At 36.4% G+C, this 12,166-nt stretch overlaps 2 protein-coding genes across 2 annotated transcripts; one reads left to right on the top strand and one right to left on the bottom strand.

The window, feature by feature from the left end:
• Positions 1 to 2,288, top strand: LOC111460807 (probable WRKY transcription factor 21). Its single transcript, XM_023104108.1, has 3 exons — positions 1 to 1,074; positions 1,163 to 1,288; positions 1,869 to 2,288. The coding sequence occupies exons 1-3, from the start codon at positions 326 to 328 to the stop codon at positions 2,011 to 2,013; spliced, it is 1,020 nt and encodes a 339-aa protein (XP_022959876.1). The 5' UTR covers positions 1 to 325; the 3' UTR covers positions 2,014 to 2,288.
• A 1,231-nt stretch (positions 2,289 to 3,519) lies between these two features.
• LOC111461094 (WD repeat-containing protein 55) lies at positions 3,520 to 11,012 on the bottom strand. Its single transcript, XM_023104574.1, has 16 exons — positions 10,641 to 11,012; positions 8,978 to 9,074; positions 8,865 to 8,897; positions 8,625 to 8,689; positions 8,431 to 8,518; positions 8,263 to 8,335; positions 7,562 to 7,668; positions 7,080 to 7,122; positions 6,847 to 6,903; positions 6,419 to 6,495; positions 6,197 to 6,245; positions 6,058 to 6,104; positions 5,902 to 5,975; positions 5,222 to 5,277; positions 4,376 to 4,476; positions 3,520 to 3,913 (listed from the first exon to the last, which is right to left on the bottom strand). The coding sequence occupies exons 2-16, from the start codon at positions 9,070 to 9,072 to the stop codon at positions 3,907 to 3,909; spliced, it is 972 nt and encodes a 323-aa protein (XP_022960342.1). The 5' UTR covers positions 9,073 to 9,074; positions 10,641 to 11,012; the 3' UTR covers positions 3,520 to 3,906.
• Between the last annotated feature and the right edge of the window lie 1,154 nt (positions 11,013 to 12,166).

Genomic DNA, 12,166 nt, shown 5'->3' with positions numbered 1-12,166 from the left:
TTCCACTTTCTCTCTCTCCACTTCCCACTTCTTCTTCTTTTCTCTCTCCTCAAATCATCTCCTCTGAAAAGAAAACAGAAAGAAATTAAGAAGATGGATTGATGATGTGCGCTTTTTTTTGTTTTGGGTCTCTCAAAATTCGCTTCGGTTTTCACTTTATTCAAATCATTGGCAGAACAAGAATCTAGGGTTCCTAATTTCCCCCGCAACTCTCCCTTTTCTTCTCAATCGCCTCCTTCTCTTCCATTTTCCCGCCCCCGTTATGCTTGATTTCACCTAGGTTTTTCAGATTTTGCGATTTCGCTACCCGTTTTTTCTGTCTACGATGGAAGAGGTTGAAGAAGCTAATAGAGAAGCTGTGGAGAGTTGTCATAAAGTGTTGAATCTATTGACTGTCGCGTTGCCTCAAGATCGTCAATCCAAGATTCAGAGTTGTTTAATGGCGGAAACTGGAGCGGCTGTGTTTAAGTTTAGGAAAGTTTTGTGTCTTCTTAATTCTTCTTCTTCTGGGTTGGGGCATGCAAGGGTCAGGAAAAACAGGGTTAAGCCACCCTTCTCTTCCTCTTCCTCCTCTTCTCCTCTTCCCCAATCCATGTTCTTACAAACTTCTTCCCCCGATTGCAGAATGGACCTTCTCCAGGCCAGGAATTTGCAGATGGGTCCTCTTTCCTTGGGGAATCCATGTCTGGAATTGAACTCAAATGCTAAAAGTTGTTCAATCCAACAACATCAGTCTACTTCCCATCATTTTCTTCAGAACAGGATGTTGTTGAATAATCCTAATCCTAATGCTCCACAGCCTGAAATGGTGTATCTTAGGAGCCACAGTGGTATTAACTTGAATTTTGATAGCTCTAGCTGCACACAACACACAATGTCATCCACTAGGTCTTTCATTTCTTCATTGAGCATTGATGGGAGTGTAGCTAACTTGGATGGGAGTGGCTTTCATTTGATCGGGACGCCCCGATCTTCCGATCAGAATTCACACCATAGGAGGAAGTGCAGTGGGAGAGGGGAAGATGGGAGTGTTAAATGTGGAAGTACTGGGAGATGTCACTGCTCAAAGAAGAGGTTGGGAAGCTGTGGTTTTGTTTTGTGATGTCGAAATGGGGACAATTCGATATGTTTTTCTGATTCGATTTTGATTATGTTCTTGCAGGAAACATAGAGTGAAGCGGTCGATCAAGGTGCCTGCCATAAGTAACAAGCTTGCTGATATTCCTCCTGATGATTATTCATGGAGGAAATATGGCCAAAAGCCAATCAAGGGTTCTCCTCACCCAAGGTATAGGAATATCTTTCACTCCCTTTTCAGCTTATCTTGTTAATGTTGCTTATTTCAACATAGATTGATGTCGATTTTCATAATGTTATCCGAACAAAGTCGAATATGTCTGCATTTGGCTGCCAATACTATGACCTGATCAATTATATGAATTGCTTGGTTGCCTTCTAGTTGTGAAATCCCACATCGGTTGAGGAGGAGAACGAAGCATTCTTTCTAAGGGTGTGAAAACCTCTCCCTAGCATATGCGTTTTAAAAATTTGAAGGGAAAGCCCAAAGAGGACAATATTTGGGCCGTTACAAATTTCTAGTAATCGAATTGGGGTATAGAAAACTTGCTCTATTTGTTTGCTTGTGTTCTCGGAATAGAGTACGCCATTACCGAGGTGGGTAATTGATCTGGAATTGATGTTGCTCATTTGTCAAGTTGCATTGTGTTACTGTATGCATTTTGCTGCAAATTGTTACTTCAGCATGTCATGCCTATTGAAACTTCAACCTGAAATTTGTAAGAGCAACAAGAGGATACTATAAGTTTATTCGATCACGTCGATCTTAATTTACGCTCAAACATCTGCAGAGGATACTATAAGTGCAGCAGCATGAGAGGTTGTCCAGCGAGGAAACACGTCGAGAGGTGTGTCGAGGAACCGTCAATGCTCATTGTTACATATGAAGGTGAACACAACCATCCGAGAATAGCTTCTCAGTCTGAAAATACTTGAGATTGAAGGCGATGATGAAGAGAATCTCCATGGGGAGCAGCGTCCCCAGTGTTTGTTTGTGTACATATGGAGTACTTTTGGAGCAGGTTTTGTAGCTTTTTGAGAGGTGGGTTTCATTGCAAAAGCCTGTTTTTAATCAGATTAGGCAAGAAGTCAGAATTTAGAAAAGCTCTGTGGGTTAGGGTGTGGCTGTAAAATCTTGTAAACTTTCATCCAAACAAGCTTTGTTCTAAATTAATGGAGGAATCCTAATTTGGAAATTCGGGTCTTTTGAATCATGTTTTTGTCCATCCATTACTGCACTCGACACGTGATGACCCTAGCATTACTTGTTACCTACTTGTTTTGAACTACTTTTAATAGTGAAAACTATCTCTACAAACAAACACGGGTCTATGTCCTCACTTTTAAGAGATTGTATGATTGCAACGCAAAAAAGGAAAGTGCACATTATCCGTATATGTAATAACTTTCAATATGAAACCCCACATCGGGTTGAGAGGGGAACAAATCATTCCTTATAAAAGTGTGAAAACTTATCCCTAGTAGACGTGTTTTAAAGTCTTGAGGGGAAGCCCAAAGAAAACAATATCGGCTAACAGTGAACTTTGACTATTACAAATAGTATCAGAGTCAGATATCGAACGTTATGAAATTATCACAACCTCTCGGTTCATTCATGTACTTTATTCGAACTTCCCAAATCATAAGTTCAACTCTCTTAGTTTAGCCAGCGTAACATAGTATAAAAAACATGAAAAATAGAATTTATTTTGACCAATTGATTCCGACCTTAGTTAGAACGTTCATAGTGAGTGAGTAAGTAGAGATGGGAACATCCCAACAACATTGATACATCATAATTGGTTGCTATGTTTGGTTATAAGGATTGGATGAACAGTGTTTGGTTGGTGATGTGTAATTTGAAAATTAGAAGAGAATGAAATGAAGGAGTGAATGAGGAAGACATGTGAGAGTTCATAAAAAGGGGACCAATATGAGAAGAGATGGCTTTATGATATATTCTTTGATTCTTTCATTTTGTACTCTTCACTGTTTATGGGTCCAACTTCAAATGTTCTTATTCGTACCCTAAAACACTAAGGAATCTATAAATCAAAATGGTCCATTTTCAATTCAATTTCAATTTCAATTTCAAGATGAACTAAGTTGAGATAATAACAAATGCCCATTTTGTATTATTGGTAGGAATATTGTGAAGTGAGATGTCTTTTCTTCATCACTAATTCACTGTCCTAATCTTTATTGCTTCAAATAATGTTTCCAAAAACATAATAATTATCACTTTTTAGTGTTTTTGCTTCTACTTCACATTATTCTTTTTTCCTTCTTATCTATTTTATAACATGTCTTTAATTTCCTAAAAGTATATGCTTAAAAAAGTCGAGCTGTGAGAAGACGAGATGTCAGGTCTACTTCAATGACAAAAAGTCAATCAATTGGCCCAAAACTCGACCTCGAACTCATAAGAAATGACTAGAAACAAAAGAAGGAAAAATCTGTATCTCATTCGATATTTAATTCTGAGTCGAAAATTATAATCCAACAATAACTATAAGAACATAAATATCCAACATCCTAAGGAAAACCAAAAATGTTACGAAGCCAAGATGATTTTTTTAAAAGAAAAGTGTAGCAAACGCACCTAACCACTCTCTCTTCAACAGGTTCATGGAGAAAATCAACAATCACTTGTTGGCACCATATATCAAAAAATTGCAGTTGTAGCATCATATTCAAACCCATATAAATACTATCCTAAATGCACCCTGAAGGAGCTGAACCCAACATCAACCTAACCAGCATACTATAAATTGACGATTTGTTCAAACCATTCTTTGGATCCTTCCTACGCTTTAGGTCTTCTCTCTTCTAGTCCCTGCAAAAAGCATAAGATTGTATTTAAAACATACATGATTCAACTAGAGTAGCCAGAATACTTTCTGTTTTAGACTTGATAGGTGATGGATGAGATGTAAAAATCTGATGTTGGCTTCTTGATTTATTTAAAAATCTGAAGTGATCTTGTAGGAGTAATCCTAAATATAATATGTGATGGTTCCCTAAATATAACATTTTTAGAGCGAGAGAGGATTGTCCCATGACTTCACCATATCATTAATTATGTCACCTGGTACAAACCAGCAGTCGAGAAATAATGATTTAGGACAATCCTCTCTCGCTCTAAAAATAGGGGGAAAAAGGAGAAAAACTGTAACTATCAGAGTGATTTGTCCATTTCACTAGATTTAAGTCCTATTTCCAACCACCTAAACCAAACAAAATGTTTGCAGCCTAATTGTTGTTTCAATTAAAGTCCAAATCCAAATGCGGGGCTTACATGAAAGCAAATAGATTGTCACTGGCACTTGCACCTGCAGCTACCACGGCCGGACCATTTGAAACGTTTTCAGAACTTTGCAATAAATCCATATCCCATAGCTGCACAAACAATAACACAGATATTAGAGTCTTGATATGTCATAAACGATAAACTGGCAACAAATAGGAAGAGAACCATTCATTAAAGGCTTGAAGACGTGAAACAAAGTGTGAGGCCTCCATAACTCTAATGGCAATTTCAAATTTAACAAAAAAAAAACCTGTTAATTTTTATTCACCAAGAAGGGACTTTAACCAAAATAAATATGAACTTTTACATCATTGTTTAGAGGCGATTCTGACAATGCTTCAATCTAGCTTAAAGGTAGAGGTTGATTGTTCGGGAGACTATTGAAGAAGTTGCTTTAGACCGTTTGTTTTGGGGAGGGGTAAGACTCTGTGGCAGACCAGCTCCTTACCTGCTTTATGATTCTTCTGGTTGAAATGGAATAGGAGAATGTTTCTCGGAAGATATAGCAGATGGGAGGAACTTGACATTCTTTAATGCTTCTGCAGCTCTGTTTGGGCTCTTCGTTCAAACTTCTTATTTGTAATTATCTATTGTTTTTGTTTACCAAAAGTTGAGGTTCTATTCTTTTTAGTATATTTTCAGTGTTGCTATTGCTCTTTTGATAAATCCCTTCTTTTTATGACTTTCCTTGTTTGTAGTTCTTTCATTGAAATGAAAATTGGTTTTCTTTTATATCAAAAAGGAGAAAAAGATGCTAGCAAAAGTTTGGGATAGCCAAAATGAAATCAGCAGATCAAAACAGTTACAACGAGAGAGAAAGAGAGAGATGATTACCTTTAACATATAATCATGTGAAATACTGCCGAGATACTTTTTATCATGGGAAAAAGCTACAAGACAAGACAAAACTGTTAAAATGTTATACTAAACATTTCCCCTAAATTTAAGTAACGCAGTGATTGAACAGAGTGACGGGGAGAGAGAAGAAGAAAAAAAAGCAAATCATTGAGTGTTGACAGACCATAAAACACAAATCATACGCGAAATTAACAGTGAAAGAAACCCAAGGTCGTTAATTCATTCATAAAATAAATATGGATTACTAAGTATCTGTTCTAAAAAGCCCACTGTGGCACAACTCCTGCGCCTCACTTAAAAAAAATGAGGCTCCGTTAATGAAGCCCGCTTGAGGTGCACACCTTAGTGCTTGTGGAGTGCACCTATATGACTTGGCGTCTTACTTCCTACTATTTTAAAAAAAAATTCTAAGTTGTCAGGAAGAAATCAAGAATATTCTTAAAAACTAATCATTTTTCCTTCCCATCTAGAATCAAAGCCTATCTTCCTACACTTTTCATCTCTTATTATTTGTAACAGTATTTTTCTTCATTTTAAAAAGAAATTATACAAATTAAACAATTGTGTGCCTCATAAAAAAAAGCTCAGCATTTTTTTTGCACCTCGAGCTTCAAAAAACTCTGCTTAATATCAGCCAATACAGAAAAACATCTTACCAAGCCGCTCCACAGGATAGTCAGAGTGTTCTGCAATTGGTTGGATTATTCTGTTGGGTAATACGCCTACCAGACTGATGAAAAAAACATGAATAAGTGAACTATATAACAAAGGGAAGATAAAAATACGATGACTCTATCCACCAAAGTTCTCACCTGATGAGTCCACTCTCAGATGCAGCAACGACCCTGTCTTCATCAAGCTAAAAGGAAGGAAAGAACTAGCACTGTAATTGAAAGATTTCTTGACGATACTAAAAATGACAATACTGCTAGACATTACACAAATGCTTACCTTTAGCAACGCATTCACAGGGTTTTGAGAGAGATCAACAAAGCGATCACTGAAGAAGAATGAAGTTAAAACAAAATAAATAAGGATTAAATCAACAAAGGAAAAGAATAGAGGTAGCATTAATATTAATACACCTTAGCACAAGCAGGAATTCCTAGTTTCACTAAAATGATCAGACCAAAACATTATACATATTCAAGAAAAATCATCATATATGTACACCTGCAGTCCTTGAAGCAACCCCATGAATACAATAATAGAGTTCCAGTTTGTGATCCACAGATGACCTTACGTCCATTCTGACAAAAAAAAAAAATGAAGAAATAAGCTAAAATTACAGGGAGGTGAAGTTGGATGGCTGTGGTTAGGGTGACCAGAGGTTCAGAAAAGGCAGTTATGGTTTATGGGAGAGGGGAGAGCATTTTTTTCCACCAAAGTTTCCTGAATGATGCGCCCATATGAAATATATTACTCCGAATTATATTTGAACCAGATTTGTCAGCCTGGTTTCAATCTTTGCATTGGAAAAAACAAAATTTACAAAAGATGGGGAGGGAAATAAGATTTCACCGAGCTCCAACGAACTTCCAAAACAAATATGTAAATGCATGACTGAAATATGATTGCTACTTCATCATACGTAAAGCTACCTTCATGATAACAACAGATAGCAACTCAACTTCTGAAAACTCAGACCGAGCATGGACCTGCACTTAAATAAGACTAATCAACGACAAAAGCAATATAAAATTTTTTAATCAACTTCAGAAAACTAATATCAAGTTTAAATGTGTATGCACACAGAAACGGAAATAGTAAAAAGATAGTAGTTAACACGTTGTAGAGGCACAAATTATGTCAAAACAAACTTGTAACGGCTAACCTTGTTTCTCCTGAGATTGCAAACAGATAGAGTCCCATCTCCACTACAAAAAGGAAAAAACGATAAAATCATGAGGAAGAGGCAATATAATATTTTTTTTAAAAAAAGTGAGGTTTACTATAACGTTGTCACCTAATTTCTTAATATAATCCACAATGCATTCAATTTTTCCACACTGAAGAAGAGAGTAGTATCTAGAAGACGACAAATAGGAATTCATAAAATTGCTTCTTGACACCTTATAGATTAATTTATGGCAACTCTTCATAGATAGAAACAACATTTTTAATTTCTAACTTCAAGTGATCTCAAACCTCTATAAATTAAATGGAAAAATTTTAGCAAGAGATAACAAAACCATTGTCATACCTCAGAGTCTAGCAACAAAAAAATCCTAAGGCTCAAGTTCAACAAACTTCAGAAATGTTCCTAGTATTAAGATAATAAAACTGGAGAGAAATATTAGTTATAGCAAGGATTACCTTGTAGCCAAAAGTTTCATGGAATCAGACGAATAGGTCATATCTGAAATATAATCTTCATGAGCTTCAAACGAATTGCAGCAAGATCGTTGTCTGGTATCCCATACCTTGAAGGAACATCAGTTAGTCAAAAAGACATTGGAATGTCAAAGAAAACCACAACATTTGACATCAGTTACTCATAGCCTATTACTGAGTTTCCTCCGTTCTACAACCATTTACGGGTGCTCAAACAATAAGTAACGGCACGTTACAGTCTCAGTTGAGTCAAAGTATAGAGCTTTAGCTCAATGAATAATAAAGTTAATGTGACTAAAGACCGTGTTGTCCACATCAAGTGTCTCTTCAAAAGGGACCAGCAATCTAGTATACTGTATACGTCAGTTCAAGTTCCTTGGTTGTCAATCCAACAAGTCTTTATTGCATTAAACCCTTGAAGTTGGGCCGACCCTATGATCTCTAGCATTCGTTCTTCTATCTAATTTTTTTAAGACCAAATCAACCATGGTAGAATGTCAAAAGCTGTAATTACTCAGGGCCAATTCTATAGGTAATAATAATATTGTGCTCATTAGGAACTCTGGTGCTCAAATTCTCTATTTTTTAAATTTTCTACTTTTCCAAGTCAGTTAGATCTTCAAAGTAGTGATGAAACGTAAAATTAAGAAACAGAAAAGAGAATGACAAGGACAAAAAAGAACCTTGATACACCCATTGTCATCTCCTGAAGCAATGGTTTCTGAAGTTACGTTGACCAATCTATTGACTGCATCACTGCAAAATAAAGTGGACTGCCTTATTACTCAATTTACATTGCATTGAATATGCATGATGATGGAAAACTTAAAACCAATAGAAAAGGAACCTACTCATGAGCATCTTCAAGACGAGCAATAACAGAACCAGTCTCCACATCTGTAGCAAGAATGGAATGGTCTGGAGAACCAGTCAAAATTGCTGATAACAGACCATAAACCAATCATTTTCAGGTCAACATCAATAATATCCTGCCAGGGAAAGTACAAAATAATAGGGAAGTAACAGCAATCAAAAAATGCAATACCACGTCCGTCATTGATGAATCGAACAGCTCTGCAAGATTCACTATGTGCACGAACTTTCAAGAGCCTAAGATAGACAGAAAAAAAAAAATTTAAGTGAGCATGAATAGACTAGCTTGGTTCATTGGCACAGTCACTTTGTCATCTTATGATTTAAAACTCGACTTATATTGTAGGTTAGAAGACTTTGATAAAATCACGTGAAGTGAATATTGATGGGGGAGATCATGAGATTTCTATACCTTTGGGGTAAAGCATTTGGACTATAACGGTACCTGCAAAGACGAATATACTATTCGATAAATGATCAAGGAAAACAAAATAAAATAAAATAGAAACCTGGAAGAGAAAGTACAAGAGAAGATTGCCGTCAATCAGACCAGCTGCAACCAACTGCTCAGACGGATGGAAGTCCAAGTCAAAAGGAATGCCTCCAAGGTTTACTTCCATGTCTGTAAGGCCGTATCAATGTCAAAAAAAAAAAGTTTTAAGAAAGATAAAGTTCAGAGGCAATAGATGCTACCACTGGCCAGCTAAAGGAACATCTTGCCTAACTATTCATAACTCAAGGCAACATGCAGCAAGTCAAATATGATCATATAACAAGTCAAGCAATACTCATACAACACAAGGAGTTAAAGCAAATCAGGTAATATCATAGACGATAAGTAATCATACCTGGTGATGGAGAGGAGGGTGGGAAAGACCATTCGCCCTAATTAACTAAACAACCTAGTTTTTGAGGTCAGTCTACAAGATCAACTCCCTCAAATACAAATTTTAAGGCTCCAAAAATTTTTGAAGGCATCATGAGGTACGCTATGAAAACTACCCATTTATTTACACTTGATTAACAACAATACTAAACTTCAACTCAAAAAACTAATAAATTAACTTCAATTTATCTAGATATAACAAAACACTCCCAACATTCTAAATATATAAAGATGCAAGATACTTCACAACAAACTCAATCCATAAAGGTAGCCTAAAAAGTCTATTGCAACCTATGCAACGCAAAAATAAAAATAAATACTAAACCTTGAATTAAAACAAAAATTTCAACACACCAACTAACTGAATCCAATTAACAAAAAGAATATCTAAAACATCAAATGGTCTATCCCTTTCATGTCTCCTCTTCAGCATCACCAAGTTCATAATAGTCATCATCACCTGCAAAATCAGTTTGTGAGCTAGAATATAACACATACTCAATAAGTACCTAAGACATGGGGAGCCATCAAAAAACATAGAGCATGCAATGAAAAACATCATGCTTCTTACATGCAAATAAACATGCTCTTTCTACATGAAACAAGTAAAGGGTTCAACATGATCAACACAGCATGTCATGCATACTCAATATTTACTCAAGCTCAATGCGAAAACTCATCTCCACTAAGTCTCTCAACACTCATATTTAGATCTCGCAAAGTTCTTTGAAACTAACTCCGAATTTCATCGACCCCCGACCATTTAAAGTCAGGGTCTCAATACTTTTCGATGGTGCACCCTTGAGCATTTGTACCCAAAACCTTGAACGGTTGCATCGCCCATGGACCATTTTTACCCAAGACGCACCAATGACTTAACAACGTATTGGCCCCTCCCCAAGCACCCCAATAGTTTTGTTTTCAAAACTCATCCTACTGACCCTTAACCTACTACACGTTCTAGAGATCTCCTTCAGGAAGAATACTTCAATCAAAACCGAAAGACTCTTCAAAAAAGGATGCTCTTACCCGAAAACGACCTTAAACCCTATTTTAACACTCCGAATCAATCCGAAACTACAAAACTACACAGAGAGAGCTTCAAAGGATTGAATACTGATCTAATGCACTCTAATTGAGTTTGAAGAGTCTAGACCACAACATTACCCAGGATCGCCACCACTAAATGACCCCGAAGCCTAACTAGTTGGTGTTCGAAATAGCCAAAACCTCCAGAATTTGAGCCCTTAGGGAATGGGCAACGAAAATATAAGGCCAATTTAGCGTGAGTCAGTGCCAAACCTTGCCGAATGAGAGAAATTGGAGGCCTGCCAAAACGCAAGAAGCAGAGGCCACGCCGCTGGTCGGATTGTTAGTAATTGCTTGCAGTCGCAAATCGCCAGATAGAGGAAGACAAATAGCCGCCTAAAGTTCGTCTGAACGAATCACTGCTCGTGCTGGGCTTCAACAAAGAAGAAGGAGCTCGCGCCGTCACAACTCAATCGTGAGGTTTGCCCCACTGCCGTCCCGGGTTCGTAGTGGTGTGGGCGAGGAGTTCGTGGGTTACTCGCTGCGGCGCCGAATCGCTGTTCGCCAAAGAAGCAAGTCCCCGGAGAAGACGAAGAAGAAAGGGGCTGGGTGGCTGCACAAGCGAGAGGGCTACCGCTTCTTTAATTTTTCTTTTTCTTTTATATATTTTTCTCCTAAATAAGCCACGTAATATACTTTTGTTTTTTTTTTTTCCTTTTTTTTTTTCACATTAGGGTCAATCGATCAAAAAAACCGAGTTGGTATCGAGTGACGCTTAGTCTTCTAGACCTTTTCAATCTTGCAATTTTAATACCTAGACGCTCGACCCCTTTCAGAACAGTTGAAGTTACTGCACTGAAAAAAAGACTCCTGTCGTTAATCAACGACGAATTTTCACTCAAGTTGTTTCTTTAAAACGAAAATAAGCACGATCAGGTTTCTCCGACCTATCGTGCTCCTTTCTTGATTGGTTCTATATAAATAAAATGTTTCCTATTGTTATTCGTGACGGGAGCGGGAAAAGCATCTACAAACAAAACACCATACCCATGTAGCAACTTGCCACATGTCTCAGTTTATATCGCTCTTGGTATAATTAGTTTACACGTACCATAGAGCATTTTAAAAATAATATTATTATTTCGTTAGACAAAATTAAGAGTGTCAAAATTTTTGTTTTATAAAAATTTTATTATGTCGATTTATTTATCCAATTATTAAAAACATCACAACCTAAAATCGTCTTATTAACCAAGAGATTGAGATAATTGTAGATAAATTTCGGGAGTCAGTTAAATTATTTACGTGTGCATAAAAAATAATTCGAATTAAAATGATATAATTAATATAAAATTAAGTAAAATATTTTAAATTCATATATAAATATTTAGAATTTGAAAAGTTAATAAATTGAGGATGAATCATTGATTTAAAATGTTTATTTTATTCAAAATTTCACTGTTCAAAATTTCAAAAGTACCACCGTTTGATCTTTTCTTTAGAATCTCGTGTGACCCAAATTGTATAGTACACCTTTGACTTGCTTTTGTAACACGTCGAGGTTCATCCTTCCATCAAAATTCTTTACGGTTGATCTTCACCATGCTCGTAAAGCTCGATGTGTTTGATTCACTACAGTGAATATGCAAACAGTGAACAACCTCTCTTCGAGACCGACATTTTGAAATGTTTAAATTTAAATATTTTTTCAAAATTGGATAGGAAGTGTTTGGCTAGTTTTTTTTTTTTTTTTTTTTTTTTTTTTTTTTTTTTTTTTTTTTTTTTTTTTTGTTTTTATT

This window comes from Cucurbita moschata, unplaced genomic scaffold (assembly GCF_002738365.1).
Source record: "Cucurbita moschata cultivar Rifu unplaced genomic scaffold, Cmos_1.0 Cmo_Scf00024, whole genome shotgun sequence".
Taxonomy (NCBI): Eukaryota; Viridiplantae; Streptophyta; class Magnoliopsida; order Cucurbitales; family Cucurbitaceae; genus Cucurbita; species Cucurbita moschata.
This window is presented reverse-complemented; position numbering and strand designations above follow the sequence as displayed.

Excerpts from the sequence above, each read along its gene's own strand:
- LOC111460807 (XM_023104108.1), top strand. The coding sequence starts at position 326 with ATGGAAGAGGTTGAAGAAGCTAATAGAGAAGCTGTGGAGAGTTGTCAT. Across the intron at positions 1,075-1,162 it reads TGTCACTGCTCAAAGAAGAG|GAAACATAGAGTGAAGCGGT; the intron begins GTTGGGAAGCTG and ends ATGTTCTTGCAG. Across the intron at positions 1,289-1,868 it reads AAGGGTTCTCCTCACCCAAG|AGGATACTATAAGTGCAGCA; the intron begins GTATAGGAATAT and ends AAACATCTGCAG.
- LOC111461094 (XM_023104574.1), bottom strand. The coding sequence starts at position 9,072 with ATGGAAGTAAACCTTGGAGGCATTCCTTTTGACTTGGACTTCCATCCG. Across the intron at positions 8,519-8,624 it reads ATTCATCAATGACGGACGTG|CAATTTTGACTGGTTCTCCA; the intron begins GTATTGCATTTT and ends GTCTGTTATCAG. Across the intron at positions 7,123-7,561 it reads ATGAAACTTTTGGCTACAAG|TGGAGATGGGACTCTATCTG; the intron begins GTAATCCTTGCT and ends TCCTTTTTGTAG.